General features: G+C 43.5%; 1 protein-coding gene across 1 annotated transcript in view; it reads left to right on the top strand.

Moving 5' to 3' along the window:
- Window positions 1-7,859: 7,859 nt before the first annotated feature.
- RNF125 (ring finger protein 125) overlaps window positions 7,860-18,857 on the top strand; it is a 39,677-nt gene continuing 28,679 nt past the window's right edge. The window contains exon 1 of the mRNA XM_029224295.1: window positions 7,860-8,672. Coding sequence (XP_029080128.1) covers window positions 8,509-8,672 — 164 coding nt within the window. The 5' untranslated portion in view covers window positions 7,860-8,508. The remainder of the gene's footprint in view (window positions 8,673-18,857) is intronic.

Raw genomic sequence — 18,857 nt, 5'->3', positions numbered from 1 at the left:
AGGCATGCCACGATTTCATGTTCATTGAAGTAGAACACCCCAAACGTGGATTTGGTTCAAACATTACTCAGTTGTGCTGTCCACTGAAAGTTACAGAAATATTTCACCGAGTTATTCCTGGAGTCAGACAGCATGTTTTGAGAATATGCTGTAATGTGACTGTCCATGGTTGCAGAAAATGGCAATGGTCAGAAAGGCACGGGGACAGCTGCCCCTAACACGCTACCTGGGAAACCTAGCAACAAACAGCAGTGAGATTGCTTAGCAGGAAAATTGAGGACAATATTCAAGTATGAAAAACCAATTATGCTGAAACCAGAGACGAAGATTTAGGACCTTACCTGGGGGGGAACTCATAGGTCTTTCATTCAGCAAAACTTCATTTGTGATGGTGTTCTTCTCCCTTTAAGAAGAGAATCGTGCCTCATTGTACCATCAAATGACACTTCAGATTGTGGAGGTGTGCTAACACCATTCAGATTCACATGTCGGATGCCCGTATTTCTGATGAACACTATGAATCTTTATTACTCTCGATAGGTTTATAGGTAGGAATTTTTAAATTGTCTTTGTAAATACAGAGATATGTATGTTTCGGTGCCATGGTATTTACCAGTGTAATCTCATCCAGTATTGAGGAGGCAGGGTCAAGGTGGTGGACAGATTACATTAGCAATGCATGTAAGTAACTCTCTCCTGGAAACTGACATCTCTGCTGTTGTCAAAGTAACCCAAAAGATCTGCTGCTTGCCCATGATGTAGAACCACATTTCTCAAGGAATGGTCCATTGACCCCCTGCATCAGAACCAGCTGGGGGACTGTTAAAAATGCAGCTTCCATAGCTCACTCCTGGCTCCCTGAATTGAAATATCTTGGAGTGAGGCCATTTTAATAAACTCTTCAGGTGATTCTGATGCTACATAATGTTCGAGAACCCTTGACATGAACAGAGTGACTCGTCAAAATCGCAGTATGGCCATTTCACTCTTCTACCTAACCTCCTAACTGGCTCCGCTAAGCCACAGAAGCAAGTTGAAATTTTTTCACCTGTCAAATACAGCTTTCATGATATAACCTCTGCCTAGGTCTCTGGTTTTTTTCTCTCCTTACCGCCTGCTGTGTGCTTAAAATTGCAGCAACAGAACTGCTTGTAGACTCGAACAGAGCATGCTGCTGCTTGCCTCCTTATCTGTGCTCACCAGGTCCTCTCTCTGGAATGCTCTGCCCTTCTGTCTTTCATTCCAGATTCCCTCTATTTGGAATGCTCTTTCTTTCTCCTCCCCTTCATTACATTCCACATGGGCTAAGTCAGCACCAATAATGATCTTTCTCTGTATAGATTGGTCTTATCATCTTGAATAACAAAAGTAATGCTATTTTTCTGTCCATCTTACCTACTTGGCCATGAAAGGCCTTGAGAACGCAGAATAAATATGTAAGTGAGTTTGGTGGCAAGCAACAGAACTCAACTCAATAAATTAATCAAGAAAAAAGAGGAAGCACTGGTAAGATACTGCATAGCTAGGAGATAAATAGGAAGTGTGTCAACTGTACTTAGGAAGGACAGACACCAGGGAAGCTGCAGATCCCAGCAACAGGAACTCCTACTCAGGACAGGGGAGGGCAATGAGGGCTACAAAGCAGACACATGATTGGTGGCCCCACTGAAGTCATGTGAGATGAAAAGTCAATTCCTCCAAAGGAAGAGGATGTGGTGCTGTTACTGAAAAAGGTTAGGAGATACTGGGCAGACAAAAACAACAGCTTCTACTCCATTGAGTCTTTTTTTTTTTTTTTTAATACATAAATCTATTTATTTATTTATTTATGGCTGTGTTGGATCTTTGTTGCTGCGTGTGGGCTTTCTCTAGTTGAGGCGAGTGGGGGCTACTCTTCGTTGCGGTGCGCAGGCTTCTCATTGCGGTGGCTTCTCTTGTTGCAGAGCACAGGCTCTAGGCGCGTGGGCTTCAGTAGTTGTGGCACACGGGCTCAGTAGTTGTGGCTCGTGGGCTCTAGAGCACAGGCTTAGTAGTTGTGACGCACGGGCTTAGTTGCTCCACGGTATGTGGGATCTTCCTGGACCAGGGATTGAACCCATGTCCCCTGCATTGGCAGGCAGATTCTTAACCACTGCACCACCTGGAAAGTCCTTCCATTGAGTCTTGCTCCTGCTTGTGTCCCCAGAGTCTAGTGAGGAGCGTGACACCCGGTAGGCTGTCCTTGGATGTTTGCTGAATAAACAAAGCCAGAGATAACTAACATTTATTTAATACTACCTGCCAGGCAATGAGCAAGGGTTTCAACATTATTGCATTTGACCTCTCACAACAGTTCTACAAGTAAACATTATCTGTGTTTTGAAAATGAGGAAACGAAATCAAAGAAGTAACTTGCCAAGATCACTCAGCAAGAGAAAGAGCTAGGACCTTGAACATGTACTGCACTGCCTTCCCCCAGTGAGAAATATATAATGCTTTTTCTTCATAAGAAGTATAACATTTCTTTTTTCAACAATATCCCTGTTTAGTTAACAGTGTCTTAGAGATACCTCCCATGTTATCCCAGGGAAGGCCAGTATTGCATAGTGGTTAAATTCGTAGGTACTGAGAGAGATTTCCTGGATTGGACTCCCAGCTCTGCTTTTTACCATGAATGTGATCTGAGGCAAGTTTTTAACCTATCTGCACCTCTGTTTCTCTGGAAAATCAGGAGGACAAAATTAGTTACCTATGTCATAGGGTTACCTCAAGGATCAAATTAGTTCCTATATATAAAGCATTTAGCTTAATACCTGATATATAGTTAAGTGCTATAAAATTTTGCTTGTTCTTTTTATTACTGCATTGCCTTCCACAGAATGTGTGTACCATAATATATTTAATCATTCCCCATGGAAATTTTGTTAGCTGCATATTTTTGATATTATAGACAATGCTTCAAAGAACATTTCTGTTTGTATCTCCTTGTTATATGTTTGTCTACACATTAGTTCAACGATTAGAATTATTGAGTAAAAGGGTGTATGTATGTTAAAATTAATTTTTATCTATTACAGTGCATATACAGCACAAATATCAAAATATGCAAAAGATCATGCAATAAAATTACTTCTTCCCATTCTTGCTCCCCAGCAACCAATTAGTTCCCCTCCCTTAAGGCAATCACACTTATTCATTCCTTGTGTATAGTTTTAAGGATATTAATATGCATATGCCAGTACAAATATGTGTGTGTGGATGTATGTGTGGATGCATGCATATGGGCTTTAAAAAATATAAATGATAGTATTCAATACATACAGCTGTGCTCCTAAAGCCTTTTTCACAACAATATATGTTGGAGAGCTTCCTTTGAGGAGAGTTACAGAGTTTCTCTTCTTTTTTAAAGACTGCATAGTATTCCATTGTAAAGATGTACCATAATGTATTTAATCACTCTTGTATTGGTAGACATTCAAAGTATTTCTAACATTTTGCTATTACAAACAGTACTATAATAAACATCCCTGTCTTTTCACCCACGTGCATTTTTAAAATGAAACACTACAAATGGGCCTAAAAATGGCAAGCTGCACGTTTTTTGGGGGAGGGGGGATGGCTGCGTTGGGTCTTTGTTGCTGTGCGCGGGCTTTCTCCAGTTGCAGCGCGCAGGGGACTACTCTTCCTTGAGGTGCGCGAGATTCTCATTGCGGTGGCTTCTCTTGTTGCGGAGCACGGGCCCCAGGCATGTGCAGGCTTCAGTAGTTGTGGCTCGAGGGCTCTAGAGCACAGGCTAGTTGCTCCGTGGCATGTGGGATCTTCCAGGACCAGGGTTCGAGCCCCTGTCCCCTGCACTGGCAGGTGGATTCTTAACCACTGCACCACCAGGGAAGTCCAAGCTGCACATTTTTAAATGGTGCTTTATCTGTTTGTTAAGTAAATTTACCATACTTTACAAAAACATTTTCCTATTATGGACATTTAGATTTCCTCTGAGTTTCCGGTATGAACAATAAACTTCAAAGAATATAGAGACGTCTTTCTCATATCTTCAGCACTACTTAAAATTGTAAATTCATTTCTTTTCATTACTCCTGGGAGGAACTAAGTAAGGAAAGTATGTATTTTTTCTGGCAATTTTATTCTCCTTTTAATTTAGTGAGAGATTCATCAGCCTTCTTGATACCAGAGATGCTGATTATAGGGCTTTCAAATTCCTTTTGTACTAACCTATACTTCTGATGCCTTTCAGGGCCTAGAGTCTGGATTGTAAATTCATTCTCTGGCTGATTCCTCCATCATCATCATTACTGTCAATTTTATAAGTCTATTAAGAGCCTTATAAATAATATCAGATGTTTAATTTTCATCTATCCCCCCAGGTCCCAGTTTCCTGCCTTAATTTATCTAATTTTTGTCTTATTCTTTTCTAAGATTCTTAGTACTTCTCATCTCTACACAAGTGCCTTAGTGAAAAACACATGGATTTTAAAACAAAAGATCTGGTATTAAAGTATGGATCTGCCACATATTTGCTATGTGACCTTTGCTAAGTTACATTCTCTGAGCCTATAAAATGGGAACATATAATATCTATCCTGTGAAATTAGTATTGAATCACATATATAAAGATAAATACATGTATCAGCTCCTACACACATGGCTCCTCCTACACTTCACATTCATTATGTCTACTCTTAGAGTAGCCGCCACAGGAGAAATAGGAAGGCCAATACTGCAGACTATGAGAAAATCAAGGAGGTGATAGTATGAGATGGATGTGGTGTAGAAAGTCACCAAACTAAGACCTGAGATTTGAATTAGAGGAGCTGAGAGTTGTGGGTGTTGGTAGGAAGTGTTCAAACAGAGCAAAAAAGCATGTATAAAGGCGCTGAGGTCAGAAAGAGCTTGGTACAGTCAAGAAATTATAAGAAGTAGAGAAATTTAGGACCATACAGAATAAGGGAGAGAATGATAGCAGATGGGGCCCACAATGGTATTTTGGGAGGCCCTATTGTTGGCCTATCCAATTTCCTTATCTTCTTCTTTCCCAGTAAAGAACCCCTAATTGTATTGGTCAGACAACTGAAGTGCCAAGCCCGGTGGAGTATGTTATGAGTTTAAGCCAGTTAGAGTACCCTCATTATCCTCTGCTGGTGACTGGTTTAAGAACCATCATGGGGCCCAGTTTAGACAAATAGGATATAAGGGGAAGTCTGCAGAGGAAGGCCCCTAGGAAGTGTTTTCCTCCCACTTTAAAAGGAGAAGGAGCTAATAGAAGGAAACTCTATCTTTCCTTTCTGTTTTTGGAGATGGTTGTGTGTAGATGTGATTATTGGAGCACTTCCTGCCATCCTTCTGCCATGAGGAAGACACTGCTGATACACTGGGGATGGCAAAGGGCTGAGAACTTAAGGACATCTTTAACTGCTGAGCCAACTCTGGAACTGCTTCGCTCTGGACTAATTTACATATTAGATCATAAATACCCTTATTGATTAAGGCGCATTCAGTTGAATTTCTATTCCCTGCTGCTGAAGGTATTCTACTGATTATAGTTATGGAAGGAGTAAGATCATGGAGAGCTTCGTAGATCATGCTAAGTATTTGAAATGTAATCCTAAGGGTTACGGAGAACCATTTAAGTCTTTTGAGCATGGAGTGACACAAGATAGGATATCTTTTCAAAAGGTCACTTTAGTTGCGATGCAGATAATAGATTGGACAGTGGCAATTGTGGATGCAGGTGGAGCAGATAGGAACTATTGCAACAGGTCACGCAAGAGAACACAGTGGTTTAAAGTAAGTGGTGGCTGGCCATGGGAATAGAGAAAAATGAAACAATTCAAGAACTGTTGAGAGATATATTGGGGGCAGAACTGTGATTGGGATTGATTCAATGTGAGTGAAGACGAGGAAGAAATCAAAGATGGCTCCCAGGTGTCTGGACTGAGCTACTAGGTAGATTATGATGCCATTTACTAAGAGAGGAATAAACAACTGGAGGTAGAACAGGTGGGAAGTCACAATAATGAGTTCATTGTTGGCGGTGTTGAGTTGAAGGTGCCTGAAGCAACCAGGTGATTATATCAAGCAAGCAGGTGGGCATCTGAGTGCCTAGAGGAAAGATAAAAGAGTTTGGAATCTAGATGGGAACAGAATCTATGTGATTTTTGAGATTCTTAGGTAGGGAATGAGTGATCAGAAGGGAAGAGGTCCCAAGACAGAATCCTACGATCCCTAGAACTTAGCTTTTCCATGGAGCAGGGGAGTCCAGTGAAGGAGACTGAGAAAGAAGAGCCAGAAAGAAAGAAGGAAAGCCGAAGCATGTTTCTACAAGGAGGGAGCAGTCAGCACTGACAAATGCAGTTGAGAGGTGAAGCAAGAAAAGGACTGAAAGGAGTCTATTCGATTTATCCACATAAAAGCCACCCACCACTGACACTGATGACGAAGCAGTTTTTGGACAGATAAAGTGGTCAGCTCAGAACCCAGGTTAGATGGCATAAGGATGGAGTAATTAAGAAATGAAGACCTAAAAAGTAGAGAATCAGGTCAAGAAATTTGGCCTTAAAGAAGACATAGTGTAGGAGCTGAGGGAAATGTGGGACCAAGGGAAGGTTTTTGTTTATCTTTTACAGGTAGCAATAGCTATCTTTCCTTCACTCTTATACCCAATTCATTAGCAAGCCCATTTAGGTCTTTGTCTAAAATATATCACAAGCCTGTCCATCTCTCACCTACTACCCAGATGACTCCCTGGTTCGGGCCATTATTATCCTCACTTGGATTCATTCAGTAGCCTCCTAACTGGTTTCTCTGCTTCCATTCTTATCTTGTTCCTGTCTTTTCCAAACCACACAGCAGTGGAATTAAATCAAACATGGCACCTGGAATAAAACCCAAGCTCTTGGTCTTGCCCTGTAAGACTGGGTATGATCAGGACCGTCTCCTACCTCATCTCATGCCATTTACACCCCTGGTCCCTCATGCTCCAGCCCCACACCCTGGTTTTTGTTGTTGTTGTTCTTGCCTTGCTCACTGTTCCCAGAGCTTAGCAAGCTTCTTCCTAAATCTCTGAGTGGCTGACTCCTTTTCATTATTCATGACTCTACTCAAATGTCACCGCATCCAAGAAGTCTTCCCTGACCTTCTTACCCTCCCTGCCCCCATCCTCACTCCCGGTTTTATCTTCTTTTTGGCTCTTATCAGCTGAAATGAACTTGTTCATTTATTTATTTATTGTTGATTACTTATATCTTCTCATTAAAAGTAAAGTCTGGGGAAAACTGGGTGAAGTTTATAGGATTATTATGTATTATTGTTTGTGTGTATTGCATATGCATATTATGTATTACCATGGATTTTTTTAAATAAAAAGAGCGTGGGGCTTCCCTGGTGGCGCAGTGGTTGAGAGTCCGCCTGCCGATGCAGGGGACACGGCTTCGTGCCCCGGTCCGGGAAGATCCCACATGCCGCGGAGCGGCTGGGCCCGTGAGCCATGGCCGCTGAGCCTGCGCGTCCGGAGCCTGTGCTCCGCAACGGGAGAGGCCACAACAGTGAGAGGCCCGCGTACAGCAAAAAAATAATAAATAAAAATAAAAGAGCATGAATTTATATCTCCAAAAAAAAAATGTTTTTAAAGTAAGTTCTGTGAGAACTGGGATTTTGTTTGCTTGTTGGGAACTGTGTCCCCATCACCAGAAAGGAGTCTGGCATGCAGTGGGCATTAAAGCCTTATTAAATGCGTGAATTAATAAATGCTATACTTGGTCATAAATATTCAAAAGAGGATGGAGAGGGGAATACAAACAACAGCAGGAGATTCTAAGGCGACGAAACTGGACGGGGTGGGGGTCGGGAGGGTCCTAGGATTTTAGCACTAGAATCCCTGTCCTAGCGTTAGGATTCGAATCCAGGTCCCAGAACTCTTTCCACTACTGCATGCTACCTCTCCATTTATGCAGTGTTGATTACATGACGGAAGTGGTGATTAGCACTTTCTTAGGAGACGCTCGTAGATCATCTTTGTGGCCTATTATGATTACAACAGTGCAGGACCCATAGGACAACCACCTTACAAATGGGTGTTCTCTGACTGCCTTCAAACGGGACCACAACCGCACTTTCATTCACTTGCTACAGTGGTTCGCAAGGAGGAGGCGGGCGATTGCTTGGAAGACTCACTGCCCGCCCAGGTCCTCAGCTCTGCAGTTGAGGTGTCAGGTTTCAATCCTCCCAGGGCCACTGGACGTCGCGGCGTGCCCGGTGCGGCGGCCGCCTCCGCCTCCAAGCCTAGACTTAGGCAGCGAGCGAAGGCTCACTTCAGACGCGCGGCCGCGCACTCGGCCTGCCGCAGACCGAGGCTGGGCCCCGCGGCGGAGGCTGCTTCGGGGCTGCGCTGGCTGCGCGCTCTGGGCGGCGGCGATCGCGGCTGGGCCGGGACTTACTTCCTCTACCGCAGGACAACAAAACAAGCCGGCTGCAGGCACCGGGCTCTTGGCAACGGTCTGGGCCGTAGGCGCAGCGATGGGCTCCATGCTGAGCAGCGATAGCGGAAAATCTGCGCCCGCCTCGGCCACCCCGCGGGCCCTGGAGCGCAGGGGGGACCCCGAGCTGCCCGTTACGTCCTTCGACTGCTCCGTCTGCCTCGAGGTGTTGCACCACCCCGTCCGGACCCGCTGTGGCCACGTGTAAGTGCCAGGGGAGCTGGGTTTGCGCGCCCACCCCCTGGGGAGGGCGATGTTAGCGGAGCCGTTGGGGATCGGGGGGTTCAGAAGCCGGCGCTTGAAGGAAACTGCTGCAGGGAGAGACCTGGACCCGTCGAGTGCGGACCACGGGGAAAGTGCCCTGTCGGAAGGTGACACAGGATTTCAGGAGGAGAAAACAGCAACAAGCGGGCCCTGCAGCCGCCGTAGCGCCGCCTCCTCCCGCAGCCCAAGTGCGGAGTCCCTGGGACGGGAATTCCGGGCGCGAGAGCCGCGGGGAGCAAGGGCTTGCCGGCTGAGGAGAGAGTGCTTGGCTGGAGAAGCAGCACCCGCCTGGGCCCAAGGCAGGGGCTCCCGCCGAGCGCAGTTCCCGCTCCACTCGGTTAATCGGGCGGTGCTTCCTTCTCCGCCCGGAACCGGGGTCTGTTTTGTTTTGCTGGCTCTGTGCACGTGTTCTAGAACGCCCGCGAGGCTGGGCTCTTGAGCAAACAAGGATCTGTGCAAACTGTCCTTCCATCCCCACCTCCCTTTCCCAACACAGACGCCCAAACCCCTCAAAGATCAATCAAACGGGAACGTCCAAGTGACTTGCTGTAGTCGTTAGAGTTGAACAAGCCGCCAGGGCTGGGTCTGCGGCTTGAACGTTACCCCCAAGCCCGTAAATGCAGCAGTTAAAAACACAGCCAACCGAGTGAAGGAGGTTGCAGACTACCTGCCTTACGCACAGCCTCCCCACCGCGGTAGGAAGTAGAGATAAAAATAACTGTCTTAGAAACCACGTACACACCAACTAAAACTCGCTGTTAGCGCACATCCGTGGTAGTTTCTAGGAAGAGTTTAAAAACAAAATCCCTTTATAAAATTGGCACGTCCTTAACGTGTGCCTGAGTAGTAGTAGGGGTTGGATCTGTGAGTTTGTGTTCTATTTGCTTAAAAGCTTTCTTCCCGTGGATGCGTGGGTGTGTGACTGTGTGGGTGAGATTGGTGGGGGGCGGGCGGGGGAGGGGGTTGCATAGAGCATGAGTGGAAACCCACTTAATGTCTTCTCTGGACCGCCGACCAACTAGTTTGATGAAGCCCCGAGGCAGTAAGTGCTTTCTGGCTTACCAGGAAAAAGAAGTATCATAAATCATGAATGCAAGTGCACAAACCGTCTTTAAAAGGACTTAGGTGGTCCTTGACACCTATAGCCTAGTATCTGAGAAGCAGTTTTCAATACTGAAAAGCCCCCCAGAGAGCCAGGGAGAAAAATCTGCAGCCCACACAATGTTTAAAGAAAAAGTGTCCCTGGGCATTCTTTTGTGGCCATATTTTCAGGGCCTGTTGTTTCAGCTCTGTACTTTAAACTCAAGGCTAATTTAGCTCCTGTCTGATTACTGACGTTGTTTCCCAGCTGTCCAGATGTAGCTCATTGACGTAATTCCCCAAGGCCAAGATGGAAGCTAAGATGTTATTGCGTTATATGAAATACATTGATTAGTTCAGAGCAGTAATAACCTCAGGATACCTAGCCTACATTTAAATTTAGTCTGTATTAGCATTAAAACTTTTAGGTTGCACCAAAGACACACAGTGGGCCTCAAGTCTTGGAAGATTTTCTTTTGTAGAACTGAACTGGGCAGCTTTGCTATTGGAGATTGTTATCTGATTGTTTTCCCTGGTTTGGATTTTGAATGCTATAACTTTGTGCAGTGTTTTGCTTCTGCTAAAGAGAAATATAAATTTGCAAAATGTTGAATCCTTTGTTTAATCTTTTTCTTTGTTAGACTGAATAGGAAACCAGCAACTGGAAAAATAGTCGTGAAGTAGCACAATAAGGGCTGGACAAATTGCCTTCCCTCACTTTACTGTTCTTCGTTTTGACAAATCTATGTCCATTGTTCTGGCTGGGGGCAGAATTTCCATATTCCTACTTTTGGCAAATTTACTTGGGCCTCTTCCACTTTGTAAATGTTAACTGGAGTCCCTTCTGCTTTTGGGGATGGTGAGCCTTCCTAACACCGTTTGTACTTCCTAAATGAATTACTCTCTTCCATTGAACTTAAATTGGAAAATGAGGAAATGCAAATGAAACCTCTATATTATCCCATACTTAAGCTAATTTCCAAACTTGCTGAACTAGGTTGTTTATGCTAATTTCTGTTTATAAACTAGTTTCAAGTCAAGCAAGTATAATATGGCAACATACCTTGAATGAATATGTATATATGTATTGTGATGCAGTAAAACTATTAGAGCTTCATAGCCACTAACCAGCTGTGTAATCACCACTTTGGTTAATCTTTTTGAATCTCAGCTTCTTCATTTGTAAAATAAGGTGAGTAATGGAATTTTTATGAGTATTTAAAGTGTAAAAGCAGCCCAAAATATAGGCTCAAAACGTTTCTTTTTTTGTTGTTGGTTAACTTTTATTGGAGTTTAGTTGATTTACAATGTTGTGTTAGTTTCAGGTGTCAAAACATAGTTTCTATTTCCATCGAAGTCATTCTGTAAAGCAAGCAAAAACCCATGAACAGGTTTTATTTCTTTTTTAAAATAATTAATTAATTTACTTTTGGCTGTGCTGGGTCTTTGTTGCTGTGCGCGGGCTTTCCCTAGTTGCGGCGAGCGGGGGCTACTCTTCGTTGTGGTGCGCGGGCTTCTCATTCTGTTTTCATTGCGGAGCACAGGCTGTAGGTGCTCGGAGTTAGGGAGTTGTGGCTCTCGGGCTCTAGAGCGCAGGCTCAGTAGTTGTGGCGCACGGGCTTAGCTGCTCTGCGGCATGTGGGATCTTCTGGACCAGGGCTCGAACCCGTGTCCCTTGAGTTGGCAGATGGATTCTTAACCACTGTGCCACCAGGGAAGCCCCCAGATTTTATTTCTTATCTCTATGTTTCTTTTGGAATAAAACTGGGCCACAAAAGATAAGCCTATGACATTTCCAAGATGTCCCAGATAGCCTTACTTTTAGCTTAGTTCTTTTTTCATTTGGTGGATTTAATTTAAGAAGTTCCATTTTAGGGTTTCCCTGGTGGCGCAGTGGTTGGGAGTCCGCCTGCCAATGCAGGGGACACGGGTTCGCGCCCCGGTCCGGGAAAATCCCACATGCCGCGGAGCGGCTGGGCCCGTGAGCCATGGCCGCTGAGCCTGCGCATCCAGAGCCTGTGCTCCGCAGCGGGAGAGGCCACAACAGTGGGAGGCCCGCGTACCGCAAAAAAAAAAAAAAAAAAGTTCCATTTTAATGTCTGTTATTTCAAACTGATGTTATTCATATCTCAGTATCAGTTGTAAAAGTAGATTTGGGGAAAAAGACTTCCTACCTCTGCCTTTTTTCTATTACCAGTGAGTTGGGAAAACAGGGAGTAGGTGAGTTAAAACTGCATAAGGGAAGCTAAAACGGAATCTGATTTACATTTAAAAGAAATATTCAAGAAATTTGGTATGGTATATACCGAGGGAGACAAAAGTCGAAGACAGAGATATAGGGGGACAGAGTTTAGCTCAGGAGGAAGTTAATGAACTCACAATTAAGCCTGTTGAATGTACAGTAGTCTGATAGGGAGGCACCTAAATGGAAATGTCCCAAAGACACTGGGAAAGTGGGTTTAGGGACAGAGCTCAAGGCTGGAGCTAAGGGAGTTACCAGAAAGGGTCAAGAGGTTGAGCATGGGCCTAAGAGAGCTAAATACAAACCAGAGCAGACCATACAGTACAAAGAGCCACATCGCCATAGACCTGAGTTGGGTTGAGTTGCTCCAAGTCACAGAATTTGCCTAATTTTTTTAAATGAAACTGTTGAAGATAATTCTGAAGTGCTTTCTGGTAAATGGATTAAAACGTTACATTTGTGGTCAAGTATGAGCATCAAATTCATGGTTCTCTAAGTAGAGTCTGAGGGTTTCCTGATGTGTTTTAAACTGACCCAGAAATAGACATCAGTGCTTTCATTCTTTTTTTTTTAATTTTAGTATATTTTATTTTATATTAAAATTTTTATTGAGGTAAAATTGACATATAATGTTATATTAGTTTCAGGTGTATGGTGTAATGATTCAATTTTTGTAAATATTGCAAAATGATCACCACCAAAAGTCTAGTTAACATCTGTCAGAATACATGGTTATAAAATTTTTCTTTCTTGTGATGATAACTTTTAAGATCTACTCTTTTTTTCCTAATTAATTAATTAGTTTATTTATTTATTTATTTTTGGCTGTGTTGGGTCTTCGTTGCTGCACGCGGGCTTTTTGTAGTTGGGTTGAGCGGGGGCTACTCCTCGTTGCAGTGCGCAGGCTTCTCATTGCAGTGGCTTCTCTCGTTGCAGAGCATGGGCTCTAGGCACGCGGGCTTCAGTAGTTGTGGCACACGGGCTCAGTAGTTGTGGTGCATGGGCTTAGTTGCTCCGCGGCATGTGGGATCTTCCCAGACCAGGGATGGAATCGGTGTCCCCTGCAATGACAGGCGGATTCTTAACCACTGTGCCACCAGGGAAGTCCCAAGATCTACTCTCTTAGCATCTTTCAAATAAGCAATACATTATTAACTATAGTCACCATGCTGTATATTACATCCCATGACTTACTTATTTTATAACTCAAAGTTTGTACCTTTTGACTCCCTTTACCCTTTTCACTTCCAAAGCCCACAGTACTTTCAATCTTACAGGAGGTATGCAATCCCAAAGACTTCTTTTTAACCTAAGAGTAAAGCTACTTATCCTATTATTTATTATAGATATTTATACATATTTTCTATCAGTGAGGATTCTCCAGAGAAACAACCAATAGATTATATATAAATATATGGAGAGAGAGAGAAAGAGAGATTGATATTAAGGAATTGATTTACATTATTGAAGATAATCGCTCTACTTGAAGTCAACTGATTATAGATGTTAACCACATCTACAAAATACCTTCACAGCAACATTTGCTTAAGTATTGAATTAAACTGAGTACTATAGGCTGGCTAAGTTGATACATAAGACTAACCATCACATCTTTTCAACAGGCTTTTAAGGGTTATTAAAATCTGGTGATCAAAACCAAAAATTAGATCATTATCAGGCTTTACTAGAAGACACTTCAGAATTCTCTTAAGAAGCCTGACTATGAGGCAGCCATGCACACACCTACATGTTGCTCAAGCAGACGGTAGGAATCCACAGTTTTCTTAAAATTAAAATCATTGTTCGTTTAGCTTCATCATTATCATTTTAGTTTGCTGTGGGTTGTTTGGTTAGACCTACTATTGCATGGAGTGCATTCGTTTTTTGATCCAGCCAACGTGGCCTGCTCTGTGCTGAGCACACAGACACAAAGGCTAATCCTTTTGGAGTTTGCATTCTTATGAGGAAGATGGACAATAAACAAGATACAGGTGTTAAGTATGTAGTTTGTTATATAGTGTTAAGGATTAAAAAAACAAGACAAAGAAGTGAGATAGGGGGGCTTCCCTGGTGGCGCAGTGGTTGAGAGTCTGCCTTCCGATGCAGGGGACATGGGTTCGTGCCCCAGTCCGGGAAGATCCCACGTGCTGCGGAGCGGCTGGGCCCGTGAGCCATGGCCGCTGAGCCTGCGCGTCAGGAGCCTGTGCTCCGCAACGGGAGAGGCCACAACAGTGAGAGGCCCGCGTACCGCAAAAAAAAAAAAAAGAAGTGAGGTAGGAAGTATATGGGAGTTGCAATATTAGGATATTTAGAGAAGTGCATCTTAAATTATCTGTTGTAAAGAACCTCTGAAGTGTTTTGTTTTAATTTCCAGCCCATCACAGACCAATAATTTTATAAAATAAAAAATGTGTTGTGGAAAAATGAAATTTAAAAATACCAAAGATAGGGAGTTCCCTGGCAGTCCAGTGGTTAGGACTCGGTGCTTTCAGTGCCGTGGCCCGGGTTCCGTCCCTGGTTGGGGAACTAAGATCCCACAAGCCATGAAGTGTGGCCAATAAAAAAAAAAAGATATATAAAATACAAGCCGTCATTTGAAAAATTGTTATTAGATTCAACAGCATAATATTACTCTGTCAGATTCCTATACAATTTTCTAAATATTACTCCTCTCAATTTCTATTCTTAATTAAGCATGGACTCTTACTAAACAGGGCCTGATTTTGTACAGTGTTGGTCCAGAGGAAAGCAGGAGGTGAGGAAGCTAGTTTGACTGGTGTGGGGACATTAAGAAGTTTGCCTTTTCCTCTGAGTGAGGATTTTGAGCAGATTCATGGCTTGAGCTGATTTTAAAGCATCTGTCAGGCTGCTGAGAATAGTCTGTAGAGGGAGGAGCAAGCTGAGGAGATTGAGTTCAGAGGCCACCGTAGTGATCCAGGTGGGAAAGGACGGGACCAGCATGGGGACCGTGGAGGTGGTGAGAATAGTAGGACTATAGAGATATCTTTGAAGGTGCCGGTAACACAATGGATTTGATGCGGAGTGTGGAAGAAAGTGAAGAATCAAGGGTGGCTGCAAAGTGCTTGGCCTTAGCGAAGGCTGGAGCCGCTCTAACTGAGATGGGAGAGACTAAGAGGATGGGATGAAGATCACGTTTAAGTCAAGAGTTCAGTTACTGACAAGCCAAGTTTCAGACAACCGAGTGGAGCTGTTGAGTGGACAATTGGATATGTGAGCTTGGAGTTCAGAGGAGGAGCTGGGCTGTAGGTAATAAACTTGGGAATCATAAACATATACTCAATATAAATCCATGGGACTGGATGAGCTCATCAAGGAGTTAAGTATAGTTAGAAAAGAATAGAGGTGCAAGGACTGAGCAGCGGCGCCCACCGATATTTAGAAGCTGGGACATGGGGACTTCCCCGGTGGTGCAGTGGTTGACTCCACACTCCCAGTGCAGGGGGCCCGGGTTCGATCCCTGGTCAGGGAACTAGATCCCACATGCATGCCGCAACTAAGAGTTCGCAGGCTGCAACTAAGAGTTTGCTGGCCGCAACTAAGGAGCCCGCCTGCCACAACTAAGACCCGCAACCAAATAAATAAATTAATTATTTTAAAAAGAAGAAGAAGAAGCTGGGACATGGAAGCCAGAAAAGCAGCAGCCAAAGGAGAGGAAGGAAACCCCCAGGTGTCCTGGAGGCTGACTGAGTGCAAGAAGTATTTTCCAGGGAAGAGCCACCCACTGAATCCAGTGCTGCTTTAAAGGTCAAGTATGTGATAGAGATGGAGAGTAGAGAAAGCCCTTTCATGAAGTTTAGAGGCAAAGGGAAGAGAGAAATTGGGCAATAGCTGGAAAAAGAAGTGGGATCAAGAGAATTTTCTTTTAAAAGAAGAATGGAATCTTTTGTATGCTGATGGAAATGAACCAATAGTGAGGGAAATTTTGATGCACAGGAGAGAAGAGAGAATTGCGGGGCTAGGATTTACAGTGGGGGGCTTGGCCTTAGGCAGGAGAATGGACAGTTCATCCATTTAAGAGGATGTAGAATATTAAATGGGCACAGATGCAATTAGTTGAATTGAAGTAGTGGGAGTTCATGGAAGGTTCCCATCTGATTGCAACTTACGTTGACATAATATTTGAACTGTGATTTGATTTTTTTTTTGAAGTATAGTTGCTGTACAATATTATATGTTACAGGTGTATAATATAGTAATTCATAATTATTAAAGGTTATACTCCATTTAGTTATAAAATATTGGCTATATTCCCCGTTTTGTACAATATATCCTTGTAGCTTATTTTATACCTAATAGTTTGTACCTCTTAATCCCCTACCTCTAAAGTGCCCCTCCCCCTTCCCTCTCCCCACTGACAACCACTAGTTTGTTCTCTGTGAGTCTGTTTCTTTTTTGTTATATTCTCTAGTTTGTTGTATTTTTTAGATTCCACATGTGATATCATACAGTATCTGTCTTTTTCCGTCTGACTTATTTCACTTAGCATAACGCTCTCCAGGTCCATCCATGTTGCTGCAAACGGCAAAATTTTGTTCCTTTTCTATGGCTCAGTAGTAGTCCATTCCTTTTCTTCATCCATTCATCTGTTGATGGACACTTAGGTTGCTTCCATATCTTAGCTATTGTAAATAATGCTGTTATGAATGTTGGGGTGTGTGTATCTTTTCAAATTAGCGTTTTCATTTTTTTTCAGATATATCCCCAGGAGCGGAATTGCTGAGTCATAGGGTAGTTCTATTTTTAGTTTTTTGAAAAACTTTCATACCATTTTCTTACGGTGGCTGCACCAATCTACATTCTCACCAACAGTGTACGAGGGTTCCCTTTTCTCCACATCCTCTCCAACATTTGTTATCTGTGTTCTTTTTGATGATAGCCATTCTGACAGGTGTGAGGTGATATCTTGTGATTTTGATATGCATTTCCCTCATGATTAGCAATCTTGAGCATCCTTTCCTGTGCCTGTTGACCTGTGATTTGATTTTAAGATGAAATCATCCAGGCCCCTGATGCTAAAACAAATGTATATAGAATGCTTCCTCCTTCTAATGTACTTGGATAAGCATCACTTAAAATAGGATGATTGGAGTCTTTTGTACCATCAAGACCCAAAACTCTTGAGAGCCGTTGCTCTAATAAAGGAATGCTACTTTCCACATTGCCACTCCTTTAAGGTCTGGCGCTTAGTAGGTGTTAAGTATTTTGAATTAATGAATGACTCTTAAGACAAAATTTGCGGGACTCCCCTGGTGGTCCAGTGGTTAAGAATCCACCTTCCAATGCACGGGACGCAGGTTTGATCCCTGGTCGGGGAACTAAGATCCCACATGCGTGCCGCAACTACTGAGCCTGCACACCGCAACTACAGAAGCCACGTGCTCTGGAGCCCAGGTGCCACTACTGGAGGGAAGCCCAAGTGCTGCAACCAAGATCCTGTGCACTGCAATGAAAGATTCGTGCCTCAACTAAGACCCGATGCAGCCAAAACTAAATTAATTAATTAATTTAAAAATAATAAGAAGAAGACAAAATTTGGGGCTTCCCTGGTGGCGCAGTGGTTAAGAATCTGCCTGCCAATGCAGGGGACATGGACGGGTTCAAGCCCTGGTCTGGGAAGATCCCACATGCCGTGCAGCAACTAAGCCCGTGCACCACAACTACTGAGCCTGCGCTCTAGAGCCCACAAGCCACAACTACTGAAGCCCGTGTGCCTAGAGCCCATGTTCCGCAACAAGAGAAGCCACTGCAATGAGAAACCCGCGCACCAAAACAAAGAGCAGCCCCTGCTCGCCACAACTAGAGAAAGCCCACGTGCAGCAACGAAGACCCAACGCAGCCAAAAATAAATTTATTTAAAAAAAAAAAAAGACAAAATTTGGATACTTTGGTGAGCACAACTTTGGACAACCATTTCATAGTGCCAGCCAGCTGGTGCTATGGAGTTTGAGTCATAGATAGGAGTCCCATGATAGTTTTTGAACTCCCTTTTATAGGGTTACTCATCTGTGCCTGTATTACCAAGAATTTTAGAAAGATGTAATAAGCTGGCCTGAAATTTGCCTCATCTGGTGGTTGGACTGCTCTGTGTTACTTAGCAACATTAGTGTTGTCGTAGGCACATTAAATATTAGTGATCTATTAAATTACATATTCTCCAACAAACAGAACTTAAATAATGTAGCAGGCTGAGTTTTACACTGGGATTCTCTTTAGCACCTGACTACTGGTCCTAGGACCAGCAGCATTGCAGAGTCTCAGCCCCCAACTCAAATCTGCTGAATCGCAATCCACATTTTCACAAGATGCCCATGTGATTTATATGCATTTTAAGATTTGAGAAGTACAGCCTCAGATAACCCTATTTGATTGACAGTAAGATACTGCAAGTTGAGGACAGTGTTTGAGGCACCCCTCTAAGACTGTAGATTAAAGGAAATAAAATTTTCCTTAGGGGGCTAAATATAAAAATCAACATGTAAAGGAGTGTAGAGATATGCAGAGTCAATTTTTGGAGGCCGAATGATTCCCAGGCTGGACTTTGAGCATGACCTAATTGAATACATGAACACCTCCAAGGAAATCTTGAGGGACAGTGGCTAAAGGCCTGTGCTCTAAGAATAGCTGCGCTTGGGACTGTCCAGGCTGATCGATCCATCATTGGATCACCGAAGAGGGAGACTGGTTGTGTGTGTATGTGTGTATTGTCCTATATTGGAGTATTTTAGCCCGATACTCTCATCCTCCCTTTGAATAACAATTGCAATTCCCCTTGTTCTATTTAT

This window comes from Monodon monoceros, unplaced genomic scaffold (assembly GCF_005190385.1).
Source record: "Monodon monoceros isolate NGI ecotype Baffin Bay Population unplaced genomic scaffold, NGI_Narwhal_1 Super_Scaffold_1, whole genome shotgun sequence".
Taxonomy (NCBI): Eukaryota; Metazoa; Chordata; class Mammalia; order Artiodactyla; family Monodontidae; genus Monodon; species Monodon monoceros.
The sequence above is the reverse complement of the archived record's forward strand: the minus strand, read 5'-3'. Positions and strand labels throughout refer to the sequence as shown.